The sequence below is a fragment of the Myotis davidii genome, unplaced genomic scaffold (assembly GCF_000327345.1).
Source record: "Myotis davidii unplaced genomic scaffold, ASM32734v1 scaffold478, whole genome shotgun sequence".
NCBI classification, from domain to species: Eukaryota; Metazoa; Chordata; class Mammalia; order Chiroptera; family Vespertilionidae; genus Myotis; species Myotis davidii.
The window spans coordinates 1,778,827-1,805,296 of NW_006289570.1; the positions used below are offsets into that span (position 1 = coordinate 1,778,827).

General features: G+C 47.0%; 1 protein-coding gene and 1 pseudogene across 1 annotated transcript in view; one reads left to right on the forward strand and one right to left on the reverse strand.

Annotated features, from left to right (window-relative positions):
* Positions 1-17,358: 17,358 nt before the first annotated feature.
* LOC102762061 lies at positions 17,359-18,952 on the reverse strand (annotated as a pseudogene).
* Positions 18,953-19,543: 591 nt separating this feature from the next.
* Positions 19,544-26,470, forward strand: part of SEZ6L (seizure related 6 homolog (mouse)-like) — a 91,826-nt gene continuing 84,899 nt past the window's right edge. Inside the window, exon 1 of the mRNA XM_015562825.1 lies at positions 19,544-19,712. Coding sequence (XP_015418311.1) covers positions 19,544-19,712 — 169 coding nt within the window. The remainder of the gene's footprint in view (positions 19,713-26,470) is intronic.

Sequence of the window (26,470 nt, forward strand, 5' to 3'; positions counted from 1 at the left end):
AAAAGCATTTTTATTTCTGTTATCTCACTGCTTCCCAACAATCTTGTGAAATGCCCCGGAAGGACTTGTGTTATAATCTAAAGTTTGTAAATGAGGAAACAAAGCCTGAAAAAGGATGAAAAACTTACCACTGGTCAATCATAACGGATATCATTTATCGAAGACCTACTATGTGCTGGCAATTGACATGAATTTAATTTCCTTCTCCTACCAATGGTGTAAGGTAGATGCTATTCTTGCCACATTAAGCAACAACCTCCTGTTTGATGAGAATAATGAAAATACGCCATCAGCTAAGTCCCTTCCTTTTTCTGACCCTGTTTCTTCATCTGTAAAATGAGCAGGTTGCATTAAAGGATCTCTTGGGAACCTGGAGTCCTCATACTCAAGGAATTGTGACAGAATTTTAATGGCTTTAATAACAGCTTGAAAGTTAAGAGTCAGGGCACATTTAATTCAGGAAGTGATATTGAGCAAGTAACTTCATCCATCCTTACCTACCCATCCATCTGCCTGTCCATCCATCCATCCATCAACCTGTCTATCCATCAAAACATCTTTTCATTCATTCACCTGTTGATGAATCTACCCACTCATCCTTACGTCTTTTCATCTATCCATTATAACCTATCCATTCATCAACTCATCCTATGCAAGACCATTTTAAGTCCTTGGTTTGCCCTAAGCCCCAAATTCATGTTATGTCAGACAAGTTAAATGCATTTTCATTGGAACATTTTACAGGAAATATTAAAGTTATGCTTTTGGAATTATTTTGTTACCACAGTAACTTCCTCAATTTATATTCATCTGCAATTTCTTGAAAAATCATCAAGTACACTCAGGAAATCTTATGAAATGAGACTCTAACCCATCAATGCTTTTCAAACATAATGAAACTTTTATGAACACTAAATTTCAAAAATACTAAGGCTGACATAACGGTGTGTTGCGGAGGCATTTAATTTAAGCCCTTATTAATTTTGCTTGTGCAGTTTTCTTTTACTATATTGGAGCCAATATATTGTTTTTAGCTCTCAGACATTTTCATGGGCTCTTTAAAAAAAAAAGTGTAGGCCTCAGGCTCTGATGGGTAAAATAAACCCACTTTCCAAGTCCTTTACTATCCTGCCTGCATTTCTCGGCTCCTAGTTGAATGAAAGGAGGGAGGTCATGCAAATGAGCTATCTGGTCAACCCAAGACTGTGTGATGCATGAAGGAAACACAACGTGAATCCTAAAACATCACAACGAAAGAGATTTCTCCACGTTTACCCTCCACCCCTTTAGGCATTTCTGTTCTAAATTAGAAACAATAATTCTGGGCTGATGAGAGAGAAAACGAAAGGCAGTTTCAAGCACTCGGCATAAATTATAATGAATACCTACTCTACTAAGGAACGCTTTGATTACTTTCTGAAATGCGAAATAGCAGATTTATCTTTTCCGATCACATCGGGAACATTTTTTTCCCCACAGAAAAAGAGGTTTCAAGAAATGCTGAAAGGTTTAGGATAATGAAGGCAAATTGCTCTTACAACAGCAGGGAGTTGTGAGCAGTTTGTGTGTCTTTGAACATGGAAAAATGAGAGAGTTCCCCAGGGGGAGAAAAAAACCCGCAATATGTCATTAGAAAATCCATGTGAGAAAAATATGGCTCGATGCCTGCGGAATACATACGAATCAGGGCCCTTGGTGAATAGTCGGGCCCTCATCCTTACTTACCGATGAAGCAAGTACGACTCAGAGAGGAGAGATAACTTGCCCGAGACCCCACAGCAAGGTTCCGGTCAAGGCCAAGAGCTGACCCTGGCTAGACAGTCTTTTTCTCTCCTATCGTAACGCATCGTCCTAAAACAGTGGGAGATACATCAATTTTTTAAAAAGGTACTCTTTTTACAATTGAGTCTTTTTTTCTTTCTTTGACATCTTTGAACATTTGGGAGATGTGGAGAGAAAGTTAAATATCCCACCGCCACCCCCACTGCACCGGCAAAACCTATGTTAACAGCCAACGCGAATCTTTTCTTCCCTTTGTTACCGTTTTGAAAAGCAATTTTCTCTTTATGTTTCTATATGCTTCTCGAGTCTCTGTAATGTTGAGATTTTCCATGGCATTCAATTTTGCTCAATTCCCTATAGCTGTTTGGGTCAAATTCTTCTAGGAATAATTGCCATGCTGGAGAACACGGTGCTGTGTGAACCGTGCACCCACGCTGGGCGTCCTCTTATTGTCAGGAACTGTGCTGGTTGTGGATGGAAAGAAGTTGTTTAGGACAGAAGAACGCCTGCTCCCGGGGAGACTCAGAGGCTGATGGGGAGAATAGATGTATAAGCAGACAATTTTGACCAAGAGCAATGTGTCCTGTGATAGGAATGAGCTGCAAAAGTCCAAGGATACAGCCCTCCAGTCTGGGGTCTGAGGAGGGCTCCCTGGAGGAGGTGATTCCTGAGCTGAATTCCAAAGGCTGAGTAACACTTGGCGAAATGAAGACGGGAGCAAGAAAGGCACTGCAGGCTCCGAGAAGAGCAAACTCAAAGGTTGGAGGCAAGAACTGTGAGGCTGAAAGCAACCTATGCAGCTACCAGCCGTGGGCAAACTACGGCCGCGGGCCGGATCCGGCCCGTTTGAAATGAATAAAACTAAAAAAAAAAAAAAAAGACCATACCCTTTTATGTAATGATGTTTACTTTGAATTTATATTAGTTCACACAAACACTCCATCCATGCTTTTGTTCCGGCCCTCCGGTCCAGTTTAAGAACCCATTGTGGCCCTCGAGTCAAAAAGTTTGCCCACCCCTGAGCTAGACCATACTCCCACAATTCCTATTTAACAGCTGGGAAAGCCAAGGCCTCTTTGAGGTTCTGGTGCTATTACCCAGGCTAGCTCCTTCTGCTGTCCCTTACAGAAGCCAGTGGTATTGTCTAAGGTGATTATCATGCGGACGTTGGTTATAACGAGTGCAGCCAGAAGCTAAGATGTGCATCAAATGTGCACGCGAAGCTCTGTCCCCACCCCTGAGTTCAGACTCCTTACCTTGCACTTGCTAGTTGGCAAGCCTGGACGGCACCTCACTGATGGCTCCACAGTAACTTGCATCCGGGCCAAGCTGAGGATATTTGGGAATCTGTGAATCAACCATCAGGCAATGCAATCGGTTCTCAGAACAGGGTTGAGGGATTATTGGGATTATTATGGGATGAGGGAACTCCTGGTGGTATAGAGGAAACAGGACCCCATTTTTTAAAAAATATATTTCTTTATTGATTTCAGAGAGGAAGGAAGAGGGAGAGAAACATCAATGATGAGAGAGAATCATTGATCGGCTGCCTCCTGCACGCCTCCCACCGGGAATCGAGACCCCAACCCAGGCATGTTCCCTTTGCCGGAATCGAACCGGGACCCTTCAGTCTGCAGGCCGACACTCTATCCACTGAGCCAAACTGGCCAGGGCAACAGGACCCCATTTTTAAGAGCTTGCACTCTCTCTCAATCTTTGCCTCTCATATCGAATCCCAGCTCTACCACTTACAAGCTGTGCAGCCTGGAGCCAATGACCGCATCTCTCTGACTCTGTGAGGATGGAGATGAGAACAGTTCCCACCCGGAGGGACTTGGTGTAGATTCAAACCCATGTAAAGTTCTTGATGGAGTCACACACACACACACACACACACACCCTCGGTGCTCAACAAATGGTAGCTGTTGGTATTATCTTATTTTGAGTCCCCTCAGGCCTCCCAGAATTGTTTGGGGCCCGCTATTTCCACCAACACATTCTTTTTCACAAAGGCTTGTGCTGGGCACAAAGCGATGGGGAGATGCAGGAGGCTGGCGAGCATCTCCAACGCCCTGCAGAGCCTCGCAGGCACCATCAGGCATGACTCAGTGCGGGGAGTTATTTTGGTTCAGCCTTTGTCTGCCCTGCTCCGGTTGTTCAGATAACTGGACTTGGCCTGACTTTGCAAGACCAGCCAGACTGATCTCTCCTCCAGCCTGACCTCTAGCTCTCGGGATACGCCTGCTGCCTGGGAGTGAGATATTCCCCATACAACCAGAGCAGGGGAGGGTGGAAAGATGTTACCACACTCTCCGGGGTATTAGCAATGATATCGTGATGCCAGGCCCGGCTGTGAGAGTCAGTGTGAGCTTCCTTCTCATTTCAGTCTCGCCGCTGCCTGTCTCATCAGCTCCTCTCTCTGGACCTCAGTTTACTCATTGCTAAAATGGGGATAGCAATGCCCACCTCATTGGGTTGTCGTGAAGATTAAATGAGTTCAGAATAAGTTCAGTGCTTGGAACTGTGTTGCGATGTCATAAGCATTCAGTAATTTTTAGCTATTTTATTCTTATATTCATTCATTCATTTTTGAAAAAAGAAATATCTGGACTCTATTTGTCTCTACCTGCCATGTCCCTGGATAGATGCTGGTGATATGGTTGCAAGCAAACCACACCCTCTGCCCTCATGAAGCCCAGCCCATCAGAGGAGAAAATGAGTAAGCAGGTTAAATATGTATGTGTATGTATGCAATCACAGGTAGGAATGAAAGTCCTGTGACAGCATCAACCAGGGAGCTGGGATCAGCAATCAGGTGGTCAGGGAGGCTGCCCGAGGAGGTGACCTTTGAACTAAGACCCAGTGAGTGAATTAGGGGTTAATCAAGTCAAGAACGAGGGAAATGGCATGTGCAAAGGCCCTGAGGGAGGAATCAGCTTGCCCTGTTGGAATCAGAACCAAGGCCACTGTGGCTGGAGCATGGTCAATGCGGGCAAGTGTGGTCAGAAATGGAGTGAGAGGAGTAGCCAGGCCCCGGAACACACAAGGCCTTGCAGTACCTGTTTGGAGGCGATCTAAGAACAGCGGACAGGGAGCTGTTGAGAGGTGTTGAGCAGAGAAGTGAGGGATGGGTCTGAGTTCCCTTTTGGAACTCTCCGTTGGGCTGCTGGGTGGAGAATGAACTTGAAGGAAAGGCCAGCTGGGAAGCTATTGTGGTCATCCAGTGCGACAGTGGGAGGTTCAAGGTCTATCTATAATAATAAAAGCGTAATATGCTAATTAGACTGGACGTCCTTCTGGATGACCTTCTGGACGAAGCTGGGGCTGCAAGGGAAGCCCAGGTCCCAGGTGCCAGAGGGAAGCCGGTGCCGGCAGCCAGGGGAAGGAAGGCCTACTCTTGCACGAATTTCGTGCAGTGAGCCTCTAGTTTTGAAATTAAAGTCAATAGATTTGCTGATGGATACAATGTGGGGAAAAGGGAAAAAAGGGAATCAAGGACGTCCCCAGGTTCCCACTCGAGTGACTGGCTGGATCCGGTGGTACCATTTGCTGGGATGGGAAAGATTTGGGAGATGGAACAAGGTCAGTTCCAGGGCTCTTGCGGCCCTGACATTGAATGGAAGGTATCTGTCACCAGCAACACAGTGTGCCAGCCTCTGATACATCTAGCTGTCAATCTAGATACGCCCTTTCACACGCATACCCGCAGGCTCTTTTCATTACATCCATTATGCCTTCAAAGCACTGAGGACAAATAGAATTATCTTATTTATTTATTTTCATAGGTACCCTCTATCTCCGTAACTAGAATATAAGGTGTGTGAGGGTGAGGCATTTGACTTTCTTGTTTGCTGTCGATCCCCAGGGCCTAATGCTGGGTCTGACATAGCTGTTGCTCCATAAATTCCTTTTTAAAAAATATATATTTGTATTGATTTCATTGAGAAATGGGGGGAGAGAGATAGAAACATCAATGATGAGAGAGCATCACTGATCGGCTGTCTCCTGCACATCCCCTACTGGGGATCGAGACCGCCACCCGGACATGTGCCCTGACCGGGAATCCAGCCGTGACCTCCTGGTTCATAGACTGATGCTCAACCACTAAGTGACGTCGGCTGGGCGCTCCATAAATTCTTGTGGAATATGTAAGCATCTGTGTTGACATGGTGATGTGTGCGTTTAACTTCTATTGCTTGCCAGGTGTTCTTTTCATGGATCTAAAATAGCCAAATGGATTCTCAGTGGGTTCTCTCCATGGGTTGGGGAAGGCCTGAGGCTGGTCCTACTGGGCAAACTGCACACTGCGGGAAGAGAACTACGATTCTGGCGAGGAGAGAGCCAGGAGGGGTCGTAGTGTACGGACAAATGAATGTCATGAGCGCTCTGTTGTGAAAACGGGGTGGTGGGGGACCTTTCAGGAAGACCTGACAATGTCAATTGACTGCAGGAAGAGTTAATATCTACTTGCAGCCCAGCCAACTGGACTCAGTTGCTAAGCAACTGCCTCCCCGGAGTTATATAATATGTAAGGGAAACACTTTTTTTCTTTCTTTGCAAATGGAACACAGGCTTTCTAGGTGACAGGGGCTCTTCTCCATGATCTTTCTGATCGCCAGTTCACTTGAGTTAGACATGAGAGTGGCCACGCGGCGGCCTCCCAGCTGCCCTGACCAAAGAGAATGCCTTCATCCAAGAAGGGATGGATTTGGGCAGAGCGGGGAAAGGCAGTCTGTTCTGTCTCCTTTACTCACATGGAGTTCCTGGGGAGCTCTGCATGGTCCAGCGCCCCCTCTGTGGGTCTGCCAGAGGGGTTTTGGGGACATCAAATCTCCCTAAAGATTTGACCAAAAAGGGAGAAGCTACTGGTCTACCCAGAGTACCCTTTGCTCATGGAATTATCCGTTTTCCTGGTCTTTGAGAAGCCCTACAAACACGTATTGAGTAAAAGAACAAGTGACTCATTCAATGATCACAATGCAGTATTAGAGAAGCAGAGGGGTCCAGGAGTGAATCACAAGGTTTGGAATCAGACTGAATGGAATTCGAACCTGAATTCCTGTTCAGCAAATTACTGAACCCACTCTGTTTTCTCATCTGGAGGTGAAGATGATGATGATGATGATCGTGATGATGATGATGATGATAATGATGATGATGACAATGGTAAAAATAGTCTTAAGTGCCTTGCAGGGCTATGGCCAACATCTAGTGAGATAATATATATGAAAATTGCTCCAGAAAGCTATATACATATTCATGATCATTTGAATGATGCTGAGACTGTAACTCAGATTCAGGGGTTCTTGTAGAAGGCCATGGTACAGACAGTGATGGACGGGGCACATATAGAGAGATGATGGAGAGGGGGCAATTAAAAAGAGGAAGGGATCTCGGGGTAAGGGCAGCTCCCCATGAGGGAGTGACTGTGAATTTGCATCATAAGTGTGTCTGGTTGGTATGAGAGGGAATTGATTGACAGAAAGCCCTCCCACTAGTAGCTCTCAGCTACTCAGGGAACTGGGAAAGTTTTAAAATGGGTTGATGGGACCAGAATCTCTGCTCATGGGGATCTGGAATATTTATATATATTTTTTTCACTTCCCAGATAATTCCATAGAATATTTAAGGAGAGCTTTGCCCCATGCCAGGCACTATACTAAGGGCTTTGCATTCAGTATCTCAGTCTTCACAAAGATCTCAGGAGATGAATGCGATTACCCCCACTTTATAAATGAAGAAAACAGAAGCACAGAGCAGGTACATAACTTGCCCAAGGCCACACAGATAGCAGTAGAGCCATTTCTAGCCCCTACATCCCATTCTTAACTATCCCGCATGCTGCTTCTCCAGGCACATTGAAAATGTGATTTAAGCCCTGGCCAGTTTTGCTCAGTGGTTAGAGCATCAGCCCCAAGGACCGAAGGGTCTTGGGTTTGATTCCCGGTCCTCCCGTTACAGGTTTGAACCCCAGCCCTGGTCGGGGTACGTGCGGGAGGCAGGCAACCAGTTGATGTGTCTCTCTCATATCTATTTTTTTCTCTCTCTCCCCACCCCTCTCTCTAAAATCAATTTTTAAAATGTAGACAAAGAACCACACACCCAGCTCTCAAATTGCCCAGGGCCTGAAGCCGAGTAGGGACTGTGAATAGCTCCCAACATCCGGGTATTCTGACAGAGGCATCCCCTTCTGGGCTCATCTCAAGCCTACTTTCTTTCTAGAACAGACAGCCTGGGAGGGAGGGGATGTCTGGGAGCTATTTAATTTGTATGTGTTCATCCGAGAGGAAAACCACAGTTTGATGACGCCGGATGCTACTTAATACAAAATGATAACTTCAGAGAGAGGCAAAGCAATCTCTTTAATTACATTGGTTTGATTCGTCTACCTGATGCTTTTGGGGAGAGGTTAATTTAGTTGATTCTCTTTTATGTGCAGTCCCATTACTTCTAATGTTTCCAACACATATTTATGCAGCAACACAAGAGAAGAGAGATACAGACAGCCAAGGCCCCAGGCAAGGCGGCATTTCAAACTGTCCGTGCAGGGTTGGTAAATTTCCTTCTGCTAATCTGCACTCAGGACAAATGGGCCAAGATCGGAAGTTGTAGCTTTAGCCCCAAGGGTCTTTAAAGACTTAACTAAACATACGAAGGGCAGGAAAGGGAGCTGGCAGCCACAGCCCATGCATCTCCCGTGTTATCGCCTTTAGTCTGTGTTTATCCTGGACCGAGCACTTACATAGATGGACTCCTTGAAATCTCACAGTAGCTCTCTGCACTGGGCACTGTTATCCCCATTTTAGGGATGGATAACTGAGTCTCACTGTTAAGTTATTGAGCAAAGATCACACTGACAGGAAGTGCTGGGTGAGATTGACATGTGGCTGGTTCCTAAGACTTCCTGAATCTTTCTCCTCCCTTCTCCCTGCCTCAAACCATCCCTTCCTCCTACAGTATTCATCTCCTTTGACCTCCCTTCCTTTCTGCCAGTAGTCAAACGTTGGATGTGAGTGTTTGTTTGCATATACAGTCTGCCCTGCAGACCCATGGGTTCTGCATCTGCAGATCCAACCGAACACGGATTGAAAATATTCAGAAAAAAACGTTACATGGTTGCCTGCGCGTACTGTGTGGCGAGGCCTGCAGTGGTTGTGTCTGCTCTGACCATGTGCAGACATTTTTCTTGTCATCATTCCCTAAACAATATAGCATAACAGCCACTTACATAGCGTTTACATCATGTTAGGTGTTATAAGCAACCTGGGGATGATTTAAAGCTCACGGGAGGAGGATGTGCACAGGTTATATGCAAACACTACGCCACTTTCTCTACGGGACTTGAGCATCCAAGGATTCTGGTGTCTGCATAGGTCCTGAAGCCCATCCCCCAAGGATACCGAGGGATGGCTATCAATTGTGTGTGTGTGTGTGTGTGTGTCTGGCTGTCTGTCTGATTCATCCTTTCAGTCATTTATTTGAGCTCTAATTATGTGCCAGGGTTGGTAGTTGGTGCTGGACCAACAGCCTCAGAGGCTAAGAGGGGAGGCAAGGTCCTTCTACTTTCTCCAGTCCAATCACAGGGCAGCTGTCAGGGCTTGGTGCATCCCCATTGGACACTGCGTTCCGTGTCACCCTCCTTGGACTGGACCTCACTGTGTCTGGGCCCTGCAGTGTTCTCCTATTTGAGAAGGGGTGGGAGGAAATGAGGAAGGCAGTGGTACTGCAGGCTCCCTGTCTCCCAAACACATCCCCCACCTCTCGGCCTTCATTCAAGCAAGACCCTCCTCCTACCTCACCTCCCCTGCCATTTGCCAGCCAAACCCCACCCAGCATCTGAGTCCAATTCAAATGCTCCCACGCCTCCTCTATCCCCCCCCCACCCCCCGCTCCAGGGGGCCGGAGCCCTCCCTGCACTTTTGTCCAGATCTCATCGGGTTTCGCTTTGTGGCGACTGGCCTTTTCTCCTTGCTGACCTGTACGAAGCCCTTCTAGGGATGAGAGTGTGTTCTGTTCAAGCCTGAGCCCACGCCCCTGGCAGGCTGCCTGGCATCCAAAAAAAGTTCACATCATAGATTTAAATGTCTCTGGAGGTGGTCATGGAACGCAGTGTTTAGCAAACAGAAACAAACTCCTGGCTGCAAAGAGCAAGCTGGCGGGTGCCAGATGGGAGGGGGAGGGGATGAGAAGGTGAAGGGGATGAGGAAGCACAAACCGCCAGTTATAAAATGAGTCATGGGGAGTGAGGCACAGCACAGGGAATACAGACAGAGATACCATCGAGAATATGGATGGCGCCAGATGGCGGCTAGACGTTATCGGGGTGGTGGCTTCGTCAGGTCCATAAATATCGCATCGCCATGTTGTACACCTGAAGCCAATATAATATTGTAAATCAACTCTATTTTAGAAGTAAATTTGAAAAAATAATAAAAGCACCGACTTTGCCAATGACTGCATCTCAAGCCCTTACGGTCACTGTTTGTGGCAACCACCTAAAGTTGTCTGAGTCCCCGTTAGCTCATCTTTAAAATGCGGGTAACAGCTCGGCCAGGGTGGTTCAGTGGTTGGTTGTTGACCTACGAACCAGGAAGTCAGGGTTCGATTCCCAGTCAGGGCACATGCTCAGGTTTCTGGCTCGATCCCCCAATAGGTAGCGTGCACGAGGCAGCTGATCAGTGATTCTCTCTCATCATTGATGTTTCCATCTCTTTCTCCCTCTCTCCTCCTCTCCGAAATCAATTTTTAAAAATATTAAAATTGAGAGGAACAGTAACTTCCTTGTAGGCTTGTTGACAAGGGTTAAATGAGCGAATGCCTCCAAAGTATTTTCAAAGCCCTGACCCAGAGCAGAAACCCAATACATGGGAACTGCTATTAGTATCATCATTATATCATTAGGACGACTACTACTAATTTCTACAGAAGACAAAAGCTGAGGCGTCCAATTTCCTATCTTCCCTCACACCCCTGTCTAAATCCACACGTATAGCCCCATTTTTAAATTACATTTTTGGGCATAACATTGGCTAATAACATCATATAAATTTCAGGTGTACAACTTGATAATATGACACGTATCCCTTTAAACAAATGGTTAACTGTCTGATTCGTATAGGAGCAGAATCTATTGCTTGTTGATTCCAATGAGAAAGTAGAAAGGTCACTCCCCAACTCCTTAGCCATAGTGTGGTGCAGCCAACCCAGCACAGGGTCCTCCCGGGTCACCATAAATTCACGGTGGCACATTCTCTAATAGACAGTGAAGGAGGCATCGGCTGTCTCCGGAACATTCCTAACCTTCGAGATTGATGGATGAGGAGGCTGCCAGCCTCCTCGCCAAAATGCTCCCTCGAGGCCACTGTCAGACACAGGATCCTGAGCTAGAGGGACAGGGGGGGTGACAGGGGTCAACTCTGATATTCTTCTGCCAGTAAACAATTCATCAATTTTATGTCTTACTTTTTTTCTGACGAGGTTAGTGGTGGAGGAGAGGGAGCGTTTAATGATGATGTGGGTGGAAGGGCAGATCTGCTTATTCAATCACAGCCACACAAAAATAGAGGAGACCTTTCGATGAGTGATCGGCCCCGGATGATTTAGAATACTCTCCACTAACCGTATTATCGAGCTCATGTGCGCTGAATCGTTCATCATCATTAACTAACGTTTAATAGGAATAATTCTTAAAAATTATCGCTGGGCTGCAGTAATTTTCCTTAATTGTAATACTTACACAGCACTATTTAATTTTCGAGCTTGTAGTAGAGTTTCTTTCTAGACCAGAACACTTTTGTTTTTCTGTTCAAACCACTGAAGACAGATTATTCCTGCAGCTCCCCCTGGTGGAGCAATTCCTAGAGTTGCCCAAGTGGGAAGCAGTTTGGTTGTTCATAGGTGCCTGCAACTTGGGGCCTCCGCCCTTGTGAATGACTTATGAATAGTCAAGGTGTCAGCATCCGGATCGTTTCTCAAGGACCTAGAAGGCTGTGGGGTACATGAGAATCCCCCAGCAGACATCTGTTGAAGGAATAAATGAAGCTGGCAGTCACATCTCGTTCTCTGTCACCTCTGTGCCATCTACCGTGGCTGGAAAGGCCCTAACCCCTCTCCCACCTTCACCTACGTGGTCCGTCCTTACAACCCTGTGAAACTTTCCTGGGAATCCTCCTGATTTGGTTAGGTGGGACCTTGATGCTCCCTTGGTTCCAGGCATTCCCCTTCATGTATAGCAGCGATGATGCAGGTGCTGTAGCCTCACTAGGTGGTGGGTGTTTCTTGTTTATCTCTATGGCAAGCAGGACATATATAGAAGGTGTTCCTGCAAGCTTGAATGGATAAGCCAAACCACTGATATTTGTCCTTTGTTGCACCCTTTCCTGCTCTGGGACCAGCTTCCCTACCTAAAATAAGGATGTGATAACCACAGGAACACTCACTAAGCACGTACTCTATGCCAGGCAGCATTTTACCATTTAAACCTCACAACAACTCTAGGATGCCGACACTTCTTCACGCCCATGCTCATTGCAAACAGGTGTGACGTGTGACAACCGGCAGCCTACTGGGCTTACCAAACAGACCCCTGACACGTGCCCAGGAGGTTCTATGCCACCAGACCTGATTCCCTCACACCCTTCTCTTCCTTCTCGTCATTTCTTTCCATCGATATAATTGGCGACACAATCTCAATGTCACATCTATAAGAGAGGTGGGTTTCCCTGCCTCTCCTTGTTCAAGAATATGTATGGCTGCCTTTGGCACATCCCATTTCTGTCAACACTACTAGGAGCATTCAAGGTCCTTTCAAATCTGCTTTCTTTTTGCTGTTCAAGGTCATTTTCAGTGACCTAACATCTGCCAGGATGGTCTTCTTGGGGCTGGTAAATAGCCAGCAATCATATCCTGTGCTGAACTGCTCACCTGGAATGTGTTCCCCACCCCTCTGCTCCCCCTTTAAGAATTTCTTCCTGACGAACTCCCTGTTGCTTATCCCATCGAGCCCTCGCGTGGATGCCTTTCTCACTCCACCCTGCCTGCTACTCTTCATTCCATCAACCACTGTTTCTCAGAGTATGAGTCCTGGACCACCTTTGTCAAAAGCACCAAGGGACCTATTAAAAATATGGTTTCCGGTTTCCCATCCTAGACTCTCTGTATCAGAATCTCTGGGGGCGGGGGCTGGAACTGGCATTTTAACGACTCCTCCAAACCAATCACACTGAGGTTCAAGAACCGCGGCTCTAACCAAATTGCTTTCTTCTTGAATTAATTTTAATTCTCCTGAGAGTCCTTTCGAGAATCAATTTAGCAGAGTCTCTTTCTCCTCTAGAAAGCGAATCGAGCCTTCTCTCTTTTCAAGCACTTTCCAGTGACTGGTGTGTACTCTCCGGAATGATGTGAGACTCCACACTGTCTTCTTGAGCCACCAGGCCACCACCCTGCCAGGCCACCATTCATGTTCAGGGGACCATCACACCCGACCTTCCAACTCCTTCAGACCTTGTGTTTATGCCTTTAGAATCCATCCTCTGCCCTCCTGCTGGGGTGTCTTCCCCCCAAAAGAGTCTGAGATGTGTCACCAAATATCTTGGTGGCGTCTCTTATACAAATGAGCGCTCGACCTTTATAGCTTTGCCATATCCTAAGTTCCCAGCTTGATCCCCACCATCCCAGCAATGTTTCACCACAGACATGTTAGAGAATGCTGTTACTACTATTTGGAAGGACCTCACTCTAGACCCAAATTGTTCCTCCTTTGGGTTAATTTCCAGAACCATCTCCCTTCTTCTCAGTTCTTATCCCAGGGTAGAGATGGTAGCTCTTTCTTCCATGGCCCGAGTTCTGCATAGCATATGATTTTTTTTAATTAAAAAAAGAAAGAAAGAAACATTTGAAAGTGCTTTCTGTATGCCAGCCACATTCTGCCCATTATTATCTTACCTCACCTTCCCAGAATCCTCTGCAGTAGGTGCTATTATTATCATCGCCGTTTTGGAAATGAGGAAGCTGAAACCCAGAAAGGTCAAGTCACTTGTCCAAGGTTACACAGTGAATAAGATGAAGAATCAAGATTCAGAGCTATAGCCATCTGACTAACACGAAGCTGCCACCAATAACATGTAAAAACTCAAATAGCCAGAAAGAACAGGCTGACGCATTCTCTGTGTCAGGACAACCAAGTGGTCTAGCCATCCACATGGCATTGTCCCTGTGGTGGATGGGAATAGTCCGAGTGTTTAGGAACTAGGAAATAGCACCTGTTTTGGGTACTGTCACATAACCTAGAGCAACTAGTTTCAAGCTAAGCTATCAGAGAAAGGTGGAAGAACTCAGGAAAACGAAGCCATCTCTTTGTGAACAGAAAATTGAAAACGGCATTGAAGCATGGAACTTAAAGCTAATCTCCTATGCCTGGTGAAGTCAGAGTGATTTATTTTGAAAGCTTCAGGGACAATTTATCCCTAAAAGGGATCTCTGGAATAAACCAGTGTCTTCTGAACCCTGACCACCCTCATTTTATTGTTAATGCATCTACACCTTTGTTTAAGGCAAAAAGCACAAACTTCCATCTTAGCTCCATGGAGGGCTGGCCTATGAGGTCACTTTTGCTGACGGTAGACATTGGGACAGGGTTTCTCCTATGGTGCTCATTTCCTGTTGTTGTTGTTTTTCAAGTCACTTGCACCCGCTAGAATTCTCAGGAGGTAGTGGGGAAGAGGGTGCAATGCAGCACTCCATTCTTCTGGCTCTAATACCACACAACTTGGTAACCACCCAGCAGGCAGAATGCTGTAGGATTATCAGCTTTGCAGTTAGACCTAAAACCTTGCTTCTGTCCATTATTAACTTCATCACCTTAGGCAACACTTAACCTCCCTGACCCTCAATTCCTCCATCACAATGAAAATGAATAGTTATCTCACAAAGTTGTTATTAAGATCAAATGGAATAATGCAGATGACACCTGGCACATAGTAGGTTTTCAGTAAAGGTAGATACCATCAGCATATTCACATTTAATATATGTGCTAATATGGGTGTATTTCAATTTTTCATCTTAGTATTTATAATTTTTTTGGTCTTTTTTCTTCTTGTTTCTCCTTTTTAGCATTCTTTTGAATCATTTGATTTTTTTACACATACATTTTAATTTATTGATGTTTTAGCTATATATCATTACCTTTCTTGGTGATTGTTCTAGGGATTACCACATGTGTCCTCTAATTAGCATTAGAGTTGATATTGTACCACTTCATATAAAATTGGGAAACTTTGCAACCATCAACCCTTGCATTGGTCATGTACGGTGGGAGGGTGCAAGTTGAGGTGATTACTTCCTCAATTGACCAAATTATTGCCTTATCTGTGAACTGTCCCAGAAGGTGCTCCCTAAGGAACAGTCACATCTTAGATCCAGTGTCGAGACTCTAAAAGTCAGCTCATCAGGTAACAGTCCCGTGGCATGCAACCATAGCGGAGGACTGCACACCTCCTCTCTATCCATCCAGTATGGCCAGATTGTAATCCAGTCTTGCAACAGAGGACCATTTCTTCATTTGGCGAAATAGCTGATGTATTAGCTAGGCTAGGTCATGTTAAGATGCTGTAGTAAATATACCCCCCAAACCTCGGTGACTTAGAGCAGTAGAAATATTTTATCTCTTGCTCATAAAATGTCTATCGCAGGCAAATATCCTCATGGACATTCAGGCATGCAAATTCCTTCTGACTTGAGGCTCTACCATCCTTGGGTGATGGATTTCTTTGATGGGTCTTCAGCAGAGTGAATATGGGGGGCGGGGGGCTTTTAATTGGGCCTCAAAGTCTCTCCTTTGACAGAACTCAGTCCCTAACTGCAAGGAAGGCTGGGATATGTAGCCTAGTTTTATGCACAGGAAGAAAAGGAAATAGGTTTTAGTGAAAACCCAGAATCCTCCGCCACACTTGTCTTACATCATGAGTTAACTTCACTCCATGGAACAGGATCTCACACTTTGCAGAGTATGTGAGGACTAGACTGACCAAGGGCAGCACATGCTCATGGCCTATTGCTTGTATAACATTCAGCCAAATTGCCCACATTCCTGAACTCTCTTTTCGTACCTGAACTTGGGCAGGTGAATTCGTGTCATTCAAATACGCATCTGCTGTGACTCAGCTAAATGCATCTCTTCCATTCTGCCCAGCACAGTGCCTGGCAGGTAACGGATGCTCAGGAAATGTTTACTGAATAAAGAAATGGACGGAGGAGGAGGAAGGGGAGGAGGGAAGGAGAAAGTAAGGAAGAAGGAAGGTCGATGGAATTATATGTCCTGTGAAGCTGTAGGTACCACCCACCTATGTTAGCAAGACATATCATCGATCCGTGAACTAAGGTGAGAAAGTGGGAGGATTACACAGTCCCACCATCTGGAAAGCCTCCCAGTAAACCATTCCCCATCCCCCCCCCCTCCACACACACACACCACATCTTCCCATCCGTCCTCCTCCGCCATCTATCAGGACCATGCCCTTTGGAGGAACGATAAAGCCACAATAAAAGCAAAACCCAGAACAAAACAAAAAACACTCTTCTGTGAACTAACCAAAAGCTTTCATCAATTCTCCCATTCCTTTCTCTGCCCCCAGAGAGAAAATTGGAGGGTTCCCATTCAGAGAGCTCATTTCCCTGAGTGGGTTCTGAAAAAGGACGGAACATTAGGCTTTTTCCTTGAAGGGAACATAGCGCTCCTTTTAGAATGCACCGGGGCATATTGGAACACAAGCCACAACAGCGGAAGGCACTCGTGTGGTGATAATTTGATGTGATTCCGATGTCAGGGACACGCCGCGCTGGTCTTAGTCAGCTTCCCGAAGGCGTTGCTTTTGTGTGTGTGTGCTGCCTGGGAGAGTGGGTGCGTGTGAGTGCAGACACCAGCCCAGCACCCGCAGGCCCGGTCCCTCTTTTCCCACCTCCACTCTCCCCATGACTTTGAGTCCAATCCAAAAGACTCCTTGGGGGCACAGAAGAAGTTGGAAAAATTTCAAACTCTTCCTCAGAAAAGAGTCCACAAGCCGAAACGAATCCACATGCATTTGAGGGTTTGGCCTGGAAATATTGTACAACATTTTTAAGTCAATTATTCCAACATTTAAAATGGAAGATCCTTCCTTTCTTTCTTTCTTTCTTTCTTTCTTTCTTTCTTTCTTTCTTTCTTTCTTTTTGTATGTGTGTGTTTTATTTTTCTTCTTTTTTTAATAGTTAAAATTAAACACATTAATGCAAATAAAATATATTAGTATGTGTCTCTGACATATACTAAGTATTTAACCAATGTTAGCTGTTGTTATTTATACACGATGATGTCTTCAAACAGGAACGGAGGGCTTAACACAGAAAATAGTGGTTTTTAGTCACTCCCATGTTCTCTTGGCTCCTGGAACATGTGCTGCCCCACCCCAGGTCGTCCAAGCACATCCACCGAGTCTCCCTTAACCTTTGTTGGAGTTCAATTTGAGACAACTGTCAGAGGCTTCCGGCTGCATAACTGGATAATAAAAGCAATTTTGACTTGGGAGACAAGACAGTAGAGTTTAATCTTCAAACTTGATTGACTTGGAAGCGTGCCTGTCAATACAAAAGATTTTGTTTGGGGCGGTGAAGCCACGGCCAGCACACCGGCTGGGCTTCCAGCTGGGGGAAGGGGAGGGCCGGCAGGGTGAGTCCTGTTGCAGGCTCGGCTGCAGACTGTTGGCCACCTTCCTGTCGAGTGAGCGCCATGTTGGGCCTTCTGAGCGGGTCAGGGATGCAGCCGAGTGGAGGAGACAGATTTTTAATGCCACCCATAAGTTTGAGAAATTTCAGCTTCTGTACCTTGTTTCTGATACCAGCAGTGTCCCACTGGCCAAACTGAGTTCCTGTCCACGTCTGCGTTTCAGAGGCTTCTGTTTTGCCTGATTCATGATCAATTTCTTTTCTTTTTTTTTTTAAAAAAAAGTATATTTTTATTGATTTCAGAGAGAAAGAGAGAGGGGGAGAAAGATAGAAACATCAATGATGAATCACTGATCGGCTGCCTCCCACAGGCCCCACACTGGGGATCGAGCCTACATCTTGGGCATGTGCCCTGACCGGGAATCGAACCGTGACCTCCTGGTTCATAGGTTGACGCTCAACCACGCAGACCAGGCATGACCAGTTTCTTCCCGCTGGTCTGTGTGCGTCGTTCCTGTGGCCTTTCTTTTCCAACACTCCCTCTAAGTCTGGGTCAGACTCCTCCTCCCAAAGTTCTACTTTGCTCTTCTTCTTTTTCTTCCTCCTCCTCCTCCTCCTCTTCTTCTTCTTCCTCTTCCTAGCTGACTCCTCAATGCCTAGCTCCTCGGCCCTTTAGTGGACTTCATGTTCTTCTTCTCAGGGGGCTTGAGGCCATCTCCTACTGGGATGTATTCTGAAGCCTCGACTTTGGCCGGCTTCTTTGTATTTCCTCTCCTAGGGCTGCTCTCCATGGACCAGGAGGGTTGGGGTGGCCAAGTGGGGTGTCTCCCTCCTGCTGGGTTTTCTTCTTCTTCGAGGTCATGTTGTGCTCCCTGGGGCTTCCGGCTTCCTTTTCTGCCCCAAGGCTGCCTTCCCCACGGAGCCGGCGTGCAGGGCGTCCCTGGCCTCACAGACCCAAGGGTCCCTGGCTGAGGAGGCTGCTGCTCTGGGCCTTTTTCTCCTTCTTGTTTTTCTGAGACTCTTGCCCTCTGGTCACTTCCTCGGCCTGTCTGGGGTCCAGGGAGGTCTTCACCTTCAAACCAGGAGACAGGGCCAGAGGACACAAGGACTTCCTCTTCTTTTTCTTCTTCCCTCGGGGGAACTTGGATGGACCGAGAGCCTGTGTCCTGCGGCCGGGAGACTTCTCTGTCCGCCTGGCTCAGGACGTGGTCTTGGGTTCTAGGCGCTCCTCACGGAGGATGCAATGGTCCTTCTTTTTCTTCACCAGAGGGATCTCCGGTGACCGCCTGTGGATCACACTCCTCGTGGGTGATATGGCTGTGGTGGGACAGACCTCGGGGAAGTCACTGTTACTGTTCAAAACCAAGTGCTGAGTCTGGCTCCTTAACCAGCATCTTCTTGTTTTTCTCTTGGAGCCCAGGGCCCAGGTCTCCTCTGTGGGTCTTGGTGATCATTCATGTAGGCCAAGCATGTCAAACTCGCGGTCCGCGGGCCGCATGTGGCCCACAAGGAATATTTTCGAGTCCCAGCCAATATAATGGTATGTAAGAAATGTGTTAATAAAAATTTCGTAACTTTGCCAAGCCGGTTTGGCGCAGTGGATAGAGCGTCAGCCTGCGGACTGAAAGGTCCCAGGTTCGATTTTTTATTAAAATGCTCTATTATTTTATGTTAATGATTACTCATTTATTTCAGCCCTTTGTATTACTCATGTCTCTATCGAAATAAACCTACATTTCTCTGCAAATGGAAGCTTTTGTTTCTTTGCGGCCCACAGAAACTTAAACCTTATTTATTTGGCCCGTGGTAGCCTTTGAGTTTGACACGCTTGGCATAGGCCATGCTGCTGGGCCTCCACAGGAGAACTCGCTCCACCCTAACCCGCTCAGCAGTGCGTGACCCGGAAATCGCAGTGCGTGACCCGGAAATCGCAGTGCGTGACCGGAAGTCGCAGTGCGTGACCCGGAAATCGATCCCGCCAACCACGCTGGCCTGTAGCCCACGTGTCCCCGCTGCTTCCCAGTCTCGGCCTGGCTCAGGCGGGGAGCACGGTTTGGGGTGACCATGGCGGCTCCCAGGCGGGTAGGCAGCCGCACCGTGCAGCGTGAGGAACAAGCCGGCTCCCTGGAGTTGTCTGTCACCACCAGGACGCCAGTGGGCCCCGTGTCCCTCGGGCACTCGTCTCGTCTTGCCCCGCCGGAAAGGCTGCGGAGCTGCCGGAGCGGATCTGAGGGTAGGCAGCTGCCTGCGGGCGCAGGGGCGGGGCCGTGCCAAGTTTTATTTTTCAGTTACAGTTGACATTCCCTAGTACTTCGTGTTAGTTTCAAGTGGACTGCGTAGTGGTTAGACTGTCATATCCTTTACTTGCCAGCCGCCACCTGGCACCGTCCATCGTTATCACAATATTATTGACTATATTTCCTACGCGGTGGTTTACATCCCTGGGGCCATTCTGTGACTACCAACGCGGACTTCTTCCTCCCTTCACCTCTTTCAGCCAGTCCCCCAGCCCCTTTCCCCTCTGGCAACCATCACTGTGTTCTCTGTATCCGTGAATCTGTTTCCGTTTTGTTTACTTACTTATTTTGTTCTTTAGACTCCACACATAAGTGAAATCATATGGAATTTGTCTTTCTCTGGCTGACTTAATTCTCTCAGCATAATACCCGGTGGGTCCGTCCGTGCTGTCGCAAATGGTCAGATTTCATTCTTTTTTTGTGGCCGAGTAGTGTTCCATTGCACATATGTACCAGATGATTTTGTCCACGTGCGTATGGATGGGCGTTTGGTTCGCTTCCAGAGCTCGACTGTTGTAAATAACGCTGCAGTGAGCGTGAGGGTGCATATATTCTTTCAAATTAGTGTTTCGGGTTTCTTTGGATCTATACCCAGAAGTGGAATTGCTGGGTCAAAAGGCAAGCTCTATTTTTAATTTTTTGAGGAACTGCCATATTGTTTTAAAACAGGAATTTTTTTTTGCATGAGAATCCCAAGTTCAGGCATCCCTAGAAAAATCAGAAGGGTTGGCAACCCAGGACCCACATTCCCTCTCTCTTATCGAGGGTGGGGGTGGAATAGCCAAGGATGCCTCTTAATTTGGCATGGGTTCCCTAGTTGTCCCTAATCATTATGTGACCAGTGGCGTGGGGTGAATGCATTATGGGGTGCTAGTATGTCCCTGCATCCCAGGTCCACGTTACTCATTTGCATATTCTGCCAGCCTGGTGGGCCTTTCACTTTAGCAATCTTGCATCTAAGCCTTGAAATCCCCCAAGCTCTGGCCCCCGTAGATTTGCCTTGGGCTCTCCATATTTTGGAGTAAAGAATCACAGAAGACAACCACATCTGGACTGTTGGAGTGGAAATTTCCACACCATGAAAGGAAGAACTAGTTCAAGATATATATATATATTATTTTTTTTAATTCAAGAGACTTTGCTGCAGTCATCTTTCAATCCTGTTAAGGCATTTAGTTGACGGAACGTATTGGGATGAGATTGGGCAGTGAGTAGCATTTGCCAAACTTACTCTGCATTTCAAAGAAGAGCAATGCCATCCGGGAAACAGGTGTATGGGCAAGAATGTCACCCTGACCAGCCCCTCCTGCCCTGGAGCTGCAACCGCAGTTCTAAAAAGGTGTGGGCGCAAAAAAAAAATGCCTCGCAAGTGATGCAGTCCAGTGGTTTCCCGTCAGGATCCGATGGGAACCGGGGAAGTGGCGGGTCAGCACACTCCCCCATTGTGTTCAGGCAGTCATCGGATATTGCCCCAAAGCTCCTTTGTGATGGGCAGACAGTGGTGAGCAAAAGCAGACAGAATCCGTGTCCACACAGAGGAAGTCGGGTGGAAATGAGGGGAGGGCCGGGGGCCACACATCTGTACCACAGGGATTCCAGCCCGGCGTGGTGACTGCGAAAGACTTCCTGGGAAGTGATTAAATCTAAGGGACAATTGGAAACCAGCGGGGTGAAGGGGAGCAGGTGTCAGAGAAAGAGGACCGCAGGTTTAAGAGCCCCGGATGGGAGGGAACCTGAGTAACAGAAGGAATTGGAAGCCGGTCAGTGGGCTGAGATAAGATGGGGAACGAGGAGGTTTCGGGCCGTGCATAGCCTTTCAGGGTTTGATTGCCTCCGTGGAATCAACCATAAAACCCCTTTTTTATCTTTCTATGTGGGATTTGTACGTTCTCATTAACATAAAGGATCCTCTAGTTAAACACAGTTGGGAAGAACATTGCTCCAAGCCCACTGCTTCTATCGATGAGGAAACTGAGGCTCAGAATGGGACTCAACCAGGCAGAGCCCGAGGAAATAAGAAGCCTTAAAGCAGACCAGGCGCAGAGACAGAGACAGAGACAGAGACAGGGAGAGAGAGAGAGAGAGAGAGAGAGAGCGAGAGAGAGAGAACACAGAGCAGAGAGGCACCCTGAGTGCAGAGCCAGTGGCTAGGGATGAGAAGACAGACAGAATATATGTGGTGGGAATAGAGCCAGAAGGTGGACCCCAGCCTTCGGGTCAGCACTTTGGCCTTTGGGATAGGGATTGGCGAGAAGAAAGCAGAATTGACAAGGCATCGATAGGCTGAGGCTGGGACAGAGGCCGAAACCTCATCAGAACCAAATTTCAGTGTCAATCATTTGAACATGGCAGGGGCCAGGGATCCTAAGTCCTAGAGCAGGCTTAATCCCTCCCACCAGGGGTTGTGTGGCTGGCTGAGACCAGGCTCAATTTATCCACGTAACCCTCTCCCTGACCCCTAGTTTGTTTTTTAAAGCAAAATAGCTGATTCATCCACGGGGAGATTGTCTTCCGCTCATCACTGGATGATTGTGATTCTAGATGAGAAAACCAGACACCTAATACAAGGAAGCTAGGAAGTGAGTGCAGTTCATGGCTGCAGGTGCTGGCTGGATGGCCCCTGACATGTCCCCTTACCACGCTGGGCATCAACTTTCCAGTCTGCAGAGTGAAAACAACGATACTTCCCTCTTTATCTTGAACTTCATGGGAGCTGCCATAACACACATGAACTTTCTCTGTTTAAAGCAGCGGTTGCCAATCGGTGGTCCGTGGACCGCCAGGGGTCCATGAGGTCTGAAAGGTTGGCGACCGCTCGTTTAAAGGACTGTAACCAACTAAGAGCTGTGGACACTGGCACCCCATAGTGCATTCACCCCACACCATTGGTCACATAATTTAGTTAGGTCACAGACCACATATCCCCACACTTACCCCTGCATCCCAGGTTAAGAACTTGAAAGTCCAGAACTATACAAAGCAAGAAGATCATGTGGAGGATTCTTATATGAGAATTTCCTGGCTAGGGCCGAGATGAAATTTCAGGAAGGAAGGAGCTTGCTCAGAGGAAAGGTGTGAATAGACAGATCACAACACCTTGATTTTTAACAAGCCTCAACAAAAGACACTTGGAGCCAGCTGGCCCAGATTTGGAGGGGAGGGAGGAAAGGGTGGGCAGCCTGCAGTTCGGAAGAGATTGAAAGGAGAGATAAAAGTAGAATAAGAATCATGATTTGGGGAATAGACAGGGTTTGGGGGGAGGGGTGGGTTGGAAATGAACTTTTAACTTTGACGAACAGACTCATACTCCTGGAGGTCATGAGGCTGGCTCCTGGTCCCGTTTCTCTCTCAGTCCTTTGCTGTGTGTCCTTTGGCCAACCATTTCCCTTTCTGGGCCTCAGTGGAAGAGGAAGGGTTTAAACTAGGTCGCCTACAATGTTATTTTGCTAGATTATCATGAATCTAGCCATCTAGACAGGACTAGTTTCCAGAAATCTAGAGAGGGTCTGTTGACCTCTGTGTCCTAGGTGTGGACACAGAGTTGGGGTATAATAGTGAGAGCGGTCGAGGGCCCAGGGCTGCACAGTTACAGGACTATTCTGTCACTTGTTGGCTTCACTATCCGAACCCCGGTTTCCCCAAACTTGACATAGTTCATCAGCTCTAAGATGGCATTGACGATCCAATATGTTTGATGGGCCACTAAGGAGGAAAAAGTGCTGCCAAGGAGACTGGGACACGCTGTTGGTTATAAGATGCATTCCAAATTCGGAGATGTTAAAATGTAAATCTATGTGCATCTCAGAATCAGTGAGATATGGTAACGCCCACCTCCTAGGGATGCCTTGGAGGTGAGATGATGCATTTAGAATGCCTGGCGTAGAGCAAGTGCTCAATGTGAGTTACTAGGTATTAATTATGCAGGCACTAAATAAGTGCTTATTGGACTAACGAAATGGAAGGTGCCACGTGCTTTTAAAGGAAAAGAGCAAAATGGTTCAAGAGAAGTGTTTCCCAGCACCTACTTTCCATCAGTTTTGACACAAGTGGCTTTGGTTAGAAGGGAGAATTGAACTACCTACATGTAAATAACCTTTGCAATTTTGTAATGTATTTTTTTAAATGATGGCGTTAAATGAGATGGTTGTGCAATTAATTCACATTTGGCCTAAGATACAGTTGGGCGCTCTTGGTGAGGCCCTGGTTTTCCTTTCCCTGCTTGGAGAACGTTCTCGATGGACCCCTCCCACCATCTTGGGATGGCCAACCACAAGGGCAGAGGCGATTCCTCCATTTCCAGAAGAAAACTGCCCCCTGATGGAGACACAGGAAGAGATGAAAGGAAGGAAGAGAGGAAGAGACATGATCCATAAGGCAATTGGAGAGCAGAGCTGTGAGAAGTAGGGAGGAAAAGGGAACAAAAAAGAAACCCCGTAAAGAAGGAAATGAATGAAAAAAAGAATTCCTCAGGCCTTCATTTCTTAGCCTGAAGGTTATGCTCCAGCAGCCAGATTGCTCTTTGGATCAAGTTTCCAATTCCAGTGCCTTGTCCGGGATCATTTCAAATGCGCTCACCCCGGGCAAGAAGGGCCCTTCCCGGTGGTGAGCAGGGATTTGAGGAAGGAGGAGGCGTCTTGTCTGATTAGCTGGGCCTTATCTGCAGAGCCCAGTGGATGGCCTAATGCAAGGAGCCGGCTGGCGAAGCACTGAACCGTCCCAGCTTCTCGCTGACAGAAGCAGAGCTGAGGTCCCGGCCGCTCCTTATCAAGTGACAGGAACACTTGGTGAAGCCACGGAAATTGGATTTGAGTGATTTCCATCCTCCTCTCTCCCCGCCCCCAACCCAGAGCATTCTGATCGCCCAGCGAGTTAAAGGGACAGCTCCTGTCCAAGCTGTGCCCAGAGAGCAGGAGACAGAATCAGGCAGACCTGGGGCCTAGTCAAGGCCACCATGTCCCTTAGGGGAGGGGCCGAAAATGGGATCCAGTTTTTAGCCTGCATCAGTCTTTCCATTGAGTTGCCCTAGAATTTTTTTTCCAAGCAATCACTCTGTCCCTAGGGACCCAAGGCAGTGGATGCTTAGTTTATTGCCCTAAAAAATGATCTGGCAGGTAGAGGCATTATCTTTAACTAGAGGCCTGGTGCATGAATTTGTGCACAGGTGGGATACGGCTGGCCCATCCAGATTGGGGCCAATCAGGGCTGGCTGGCCAGGGGTGGGGGGTGGGAGATGGGGAGGAGCCATGGGAGGTTGGCTGGCCAGCCCCGCCCCCATTGGGCCGGTTGGCCGGCCACAGTGTGTGCCATCGTGACCAGTCATTCAAGTCACTTGGCTTTTGTGTGTGTGTGTGTATAAATATATATATGGAAATAAAACCAATTTGGCAATAATAATAATAATAGCTATAACTTCATATCAGATGCTATGCTATTAATTTCTTATTTAATTCATACAACCCCCCCACCATGAGGTAGTCCCTCTTATTGCCCCAGTTTGCATATGGGAAAACTGAGGCATAGTGAGGAAAAGTCACTACTCAAGGTCACACAGCTAAGTGTGATAGGTAAGTGGTAGGGTTTGGCTTGCACCCCAGTTATCTGGTGTTAAAGCCAGAGCTCTTGACCACTGGGCTCTCCTGCCTGCCTGGAGGGCTGTATGGGCAGAGCCAGGATTGAACCCATGACTCCTGTGCGACCTTGGGGAAATCCCTTCATTTCTCTGGGACTCTTTCCTCTCCTGTACCATGGGGTATTAATAGAACCATCTGGAAGGAATGGTGAGGATTTTAACCCAGTTAATGCATGGGAAGTGTTTGTATCACATCTGGTACATGGAAAACAATCAGTGTTGACAATAATACTCATTACCATTGTCATTGTCATTAAAATTAAAGCCTCAGGATTGGGAGAAGGTGAAAAGTTGGAAAGTCTGGGAAATACTCGGCATCTGTAAGGCAAAGCTGATTTAATCTGGGCCTGAGAATTCACAGCTCACTAAGTCTGACCTGTCATTTCTGCTCTTAATGAAAATATGCTCCATATTGGAATTAATTACTATTCAAATGGCCTTATTATTAAGCATCAAGAGATCAATGGCACACTTGGTGGATTATCATCGTGGAGTGAAATATCTCAGGGGGTGGGGGGCAGGCAGAATGAAAACATCTTCCTGAATCCAATTGGAAAATCCCTGTAGCACTGGCTGCTGTTGTTGATCCAAGGAGGCTGTACATTGTGAGGGAGCTTTGGAAGCAGAAACGAAGATGGGAGGGAAAATGAGGGAGAATGCAACTTCTTCTGAGTGTCTTGGACATTTCCAAATGGGTGGTAATGGCACACTCGGTGGATTATCATCGTGGAGTGAAATATCTCAAGGGGTTGGGGGCGGGCAGAATGAAAACACCTTCCTGAATCCAATTGGAAAATCCCTGTAGCACTGGCTGCTGTTGTTGATCCAAGGAGGCTGTACATTGTGAGGGAGCTTTGGAGGCAGAAACAAAGATGGGAGGGAAAATGAGAGAGAATGCAACTTATTCTGAGTGTCTTGGACATTTCCAAATGGGTGGTTCTGTAATCGAGGAGTTAGGGAGATTTGAGATGGTTAATGCCCCAGTGAAGTCACTCTGTGCAGCAGGAGAATTGCACTGGGAGTCAGGATGGCCCAGGTGTGGTGGCAGAGAGGGAGAGAAATTGG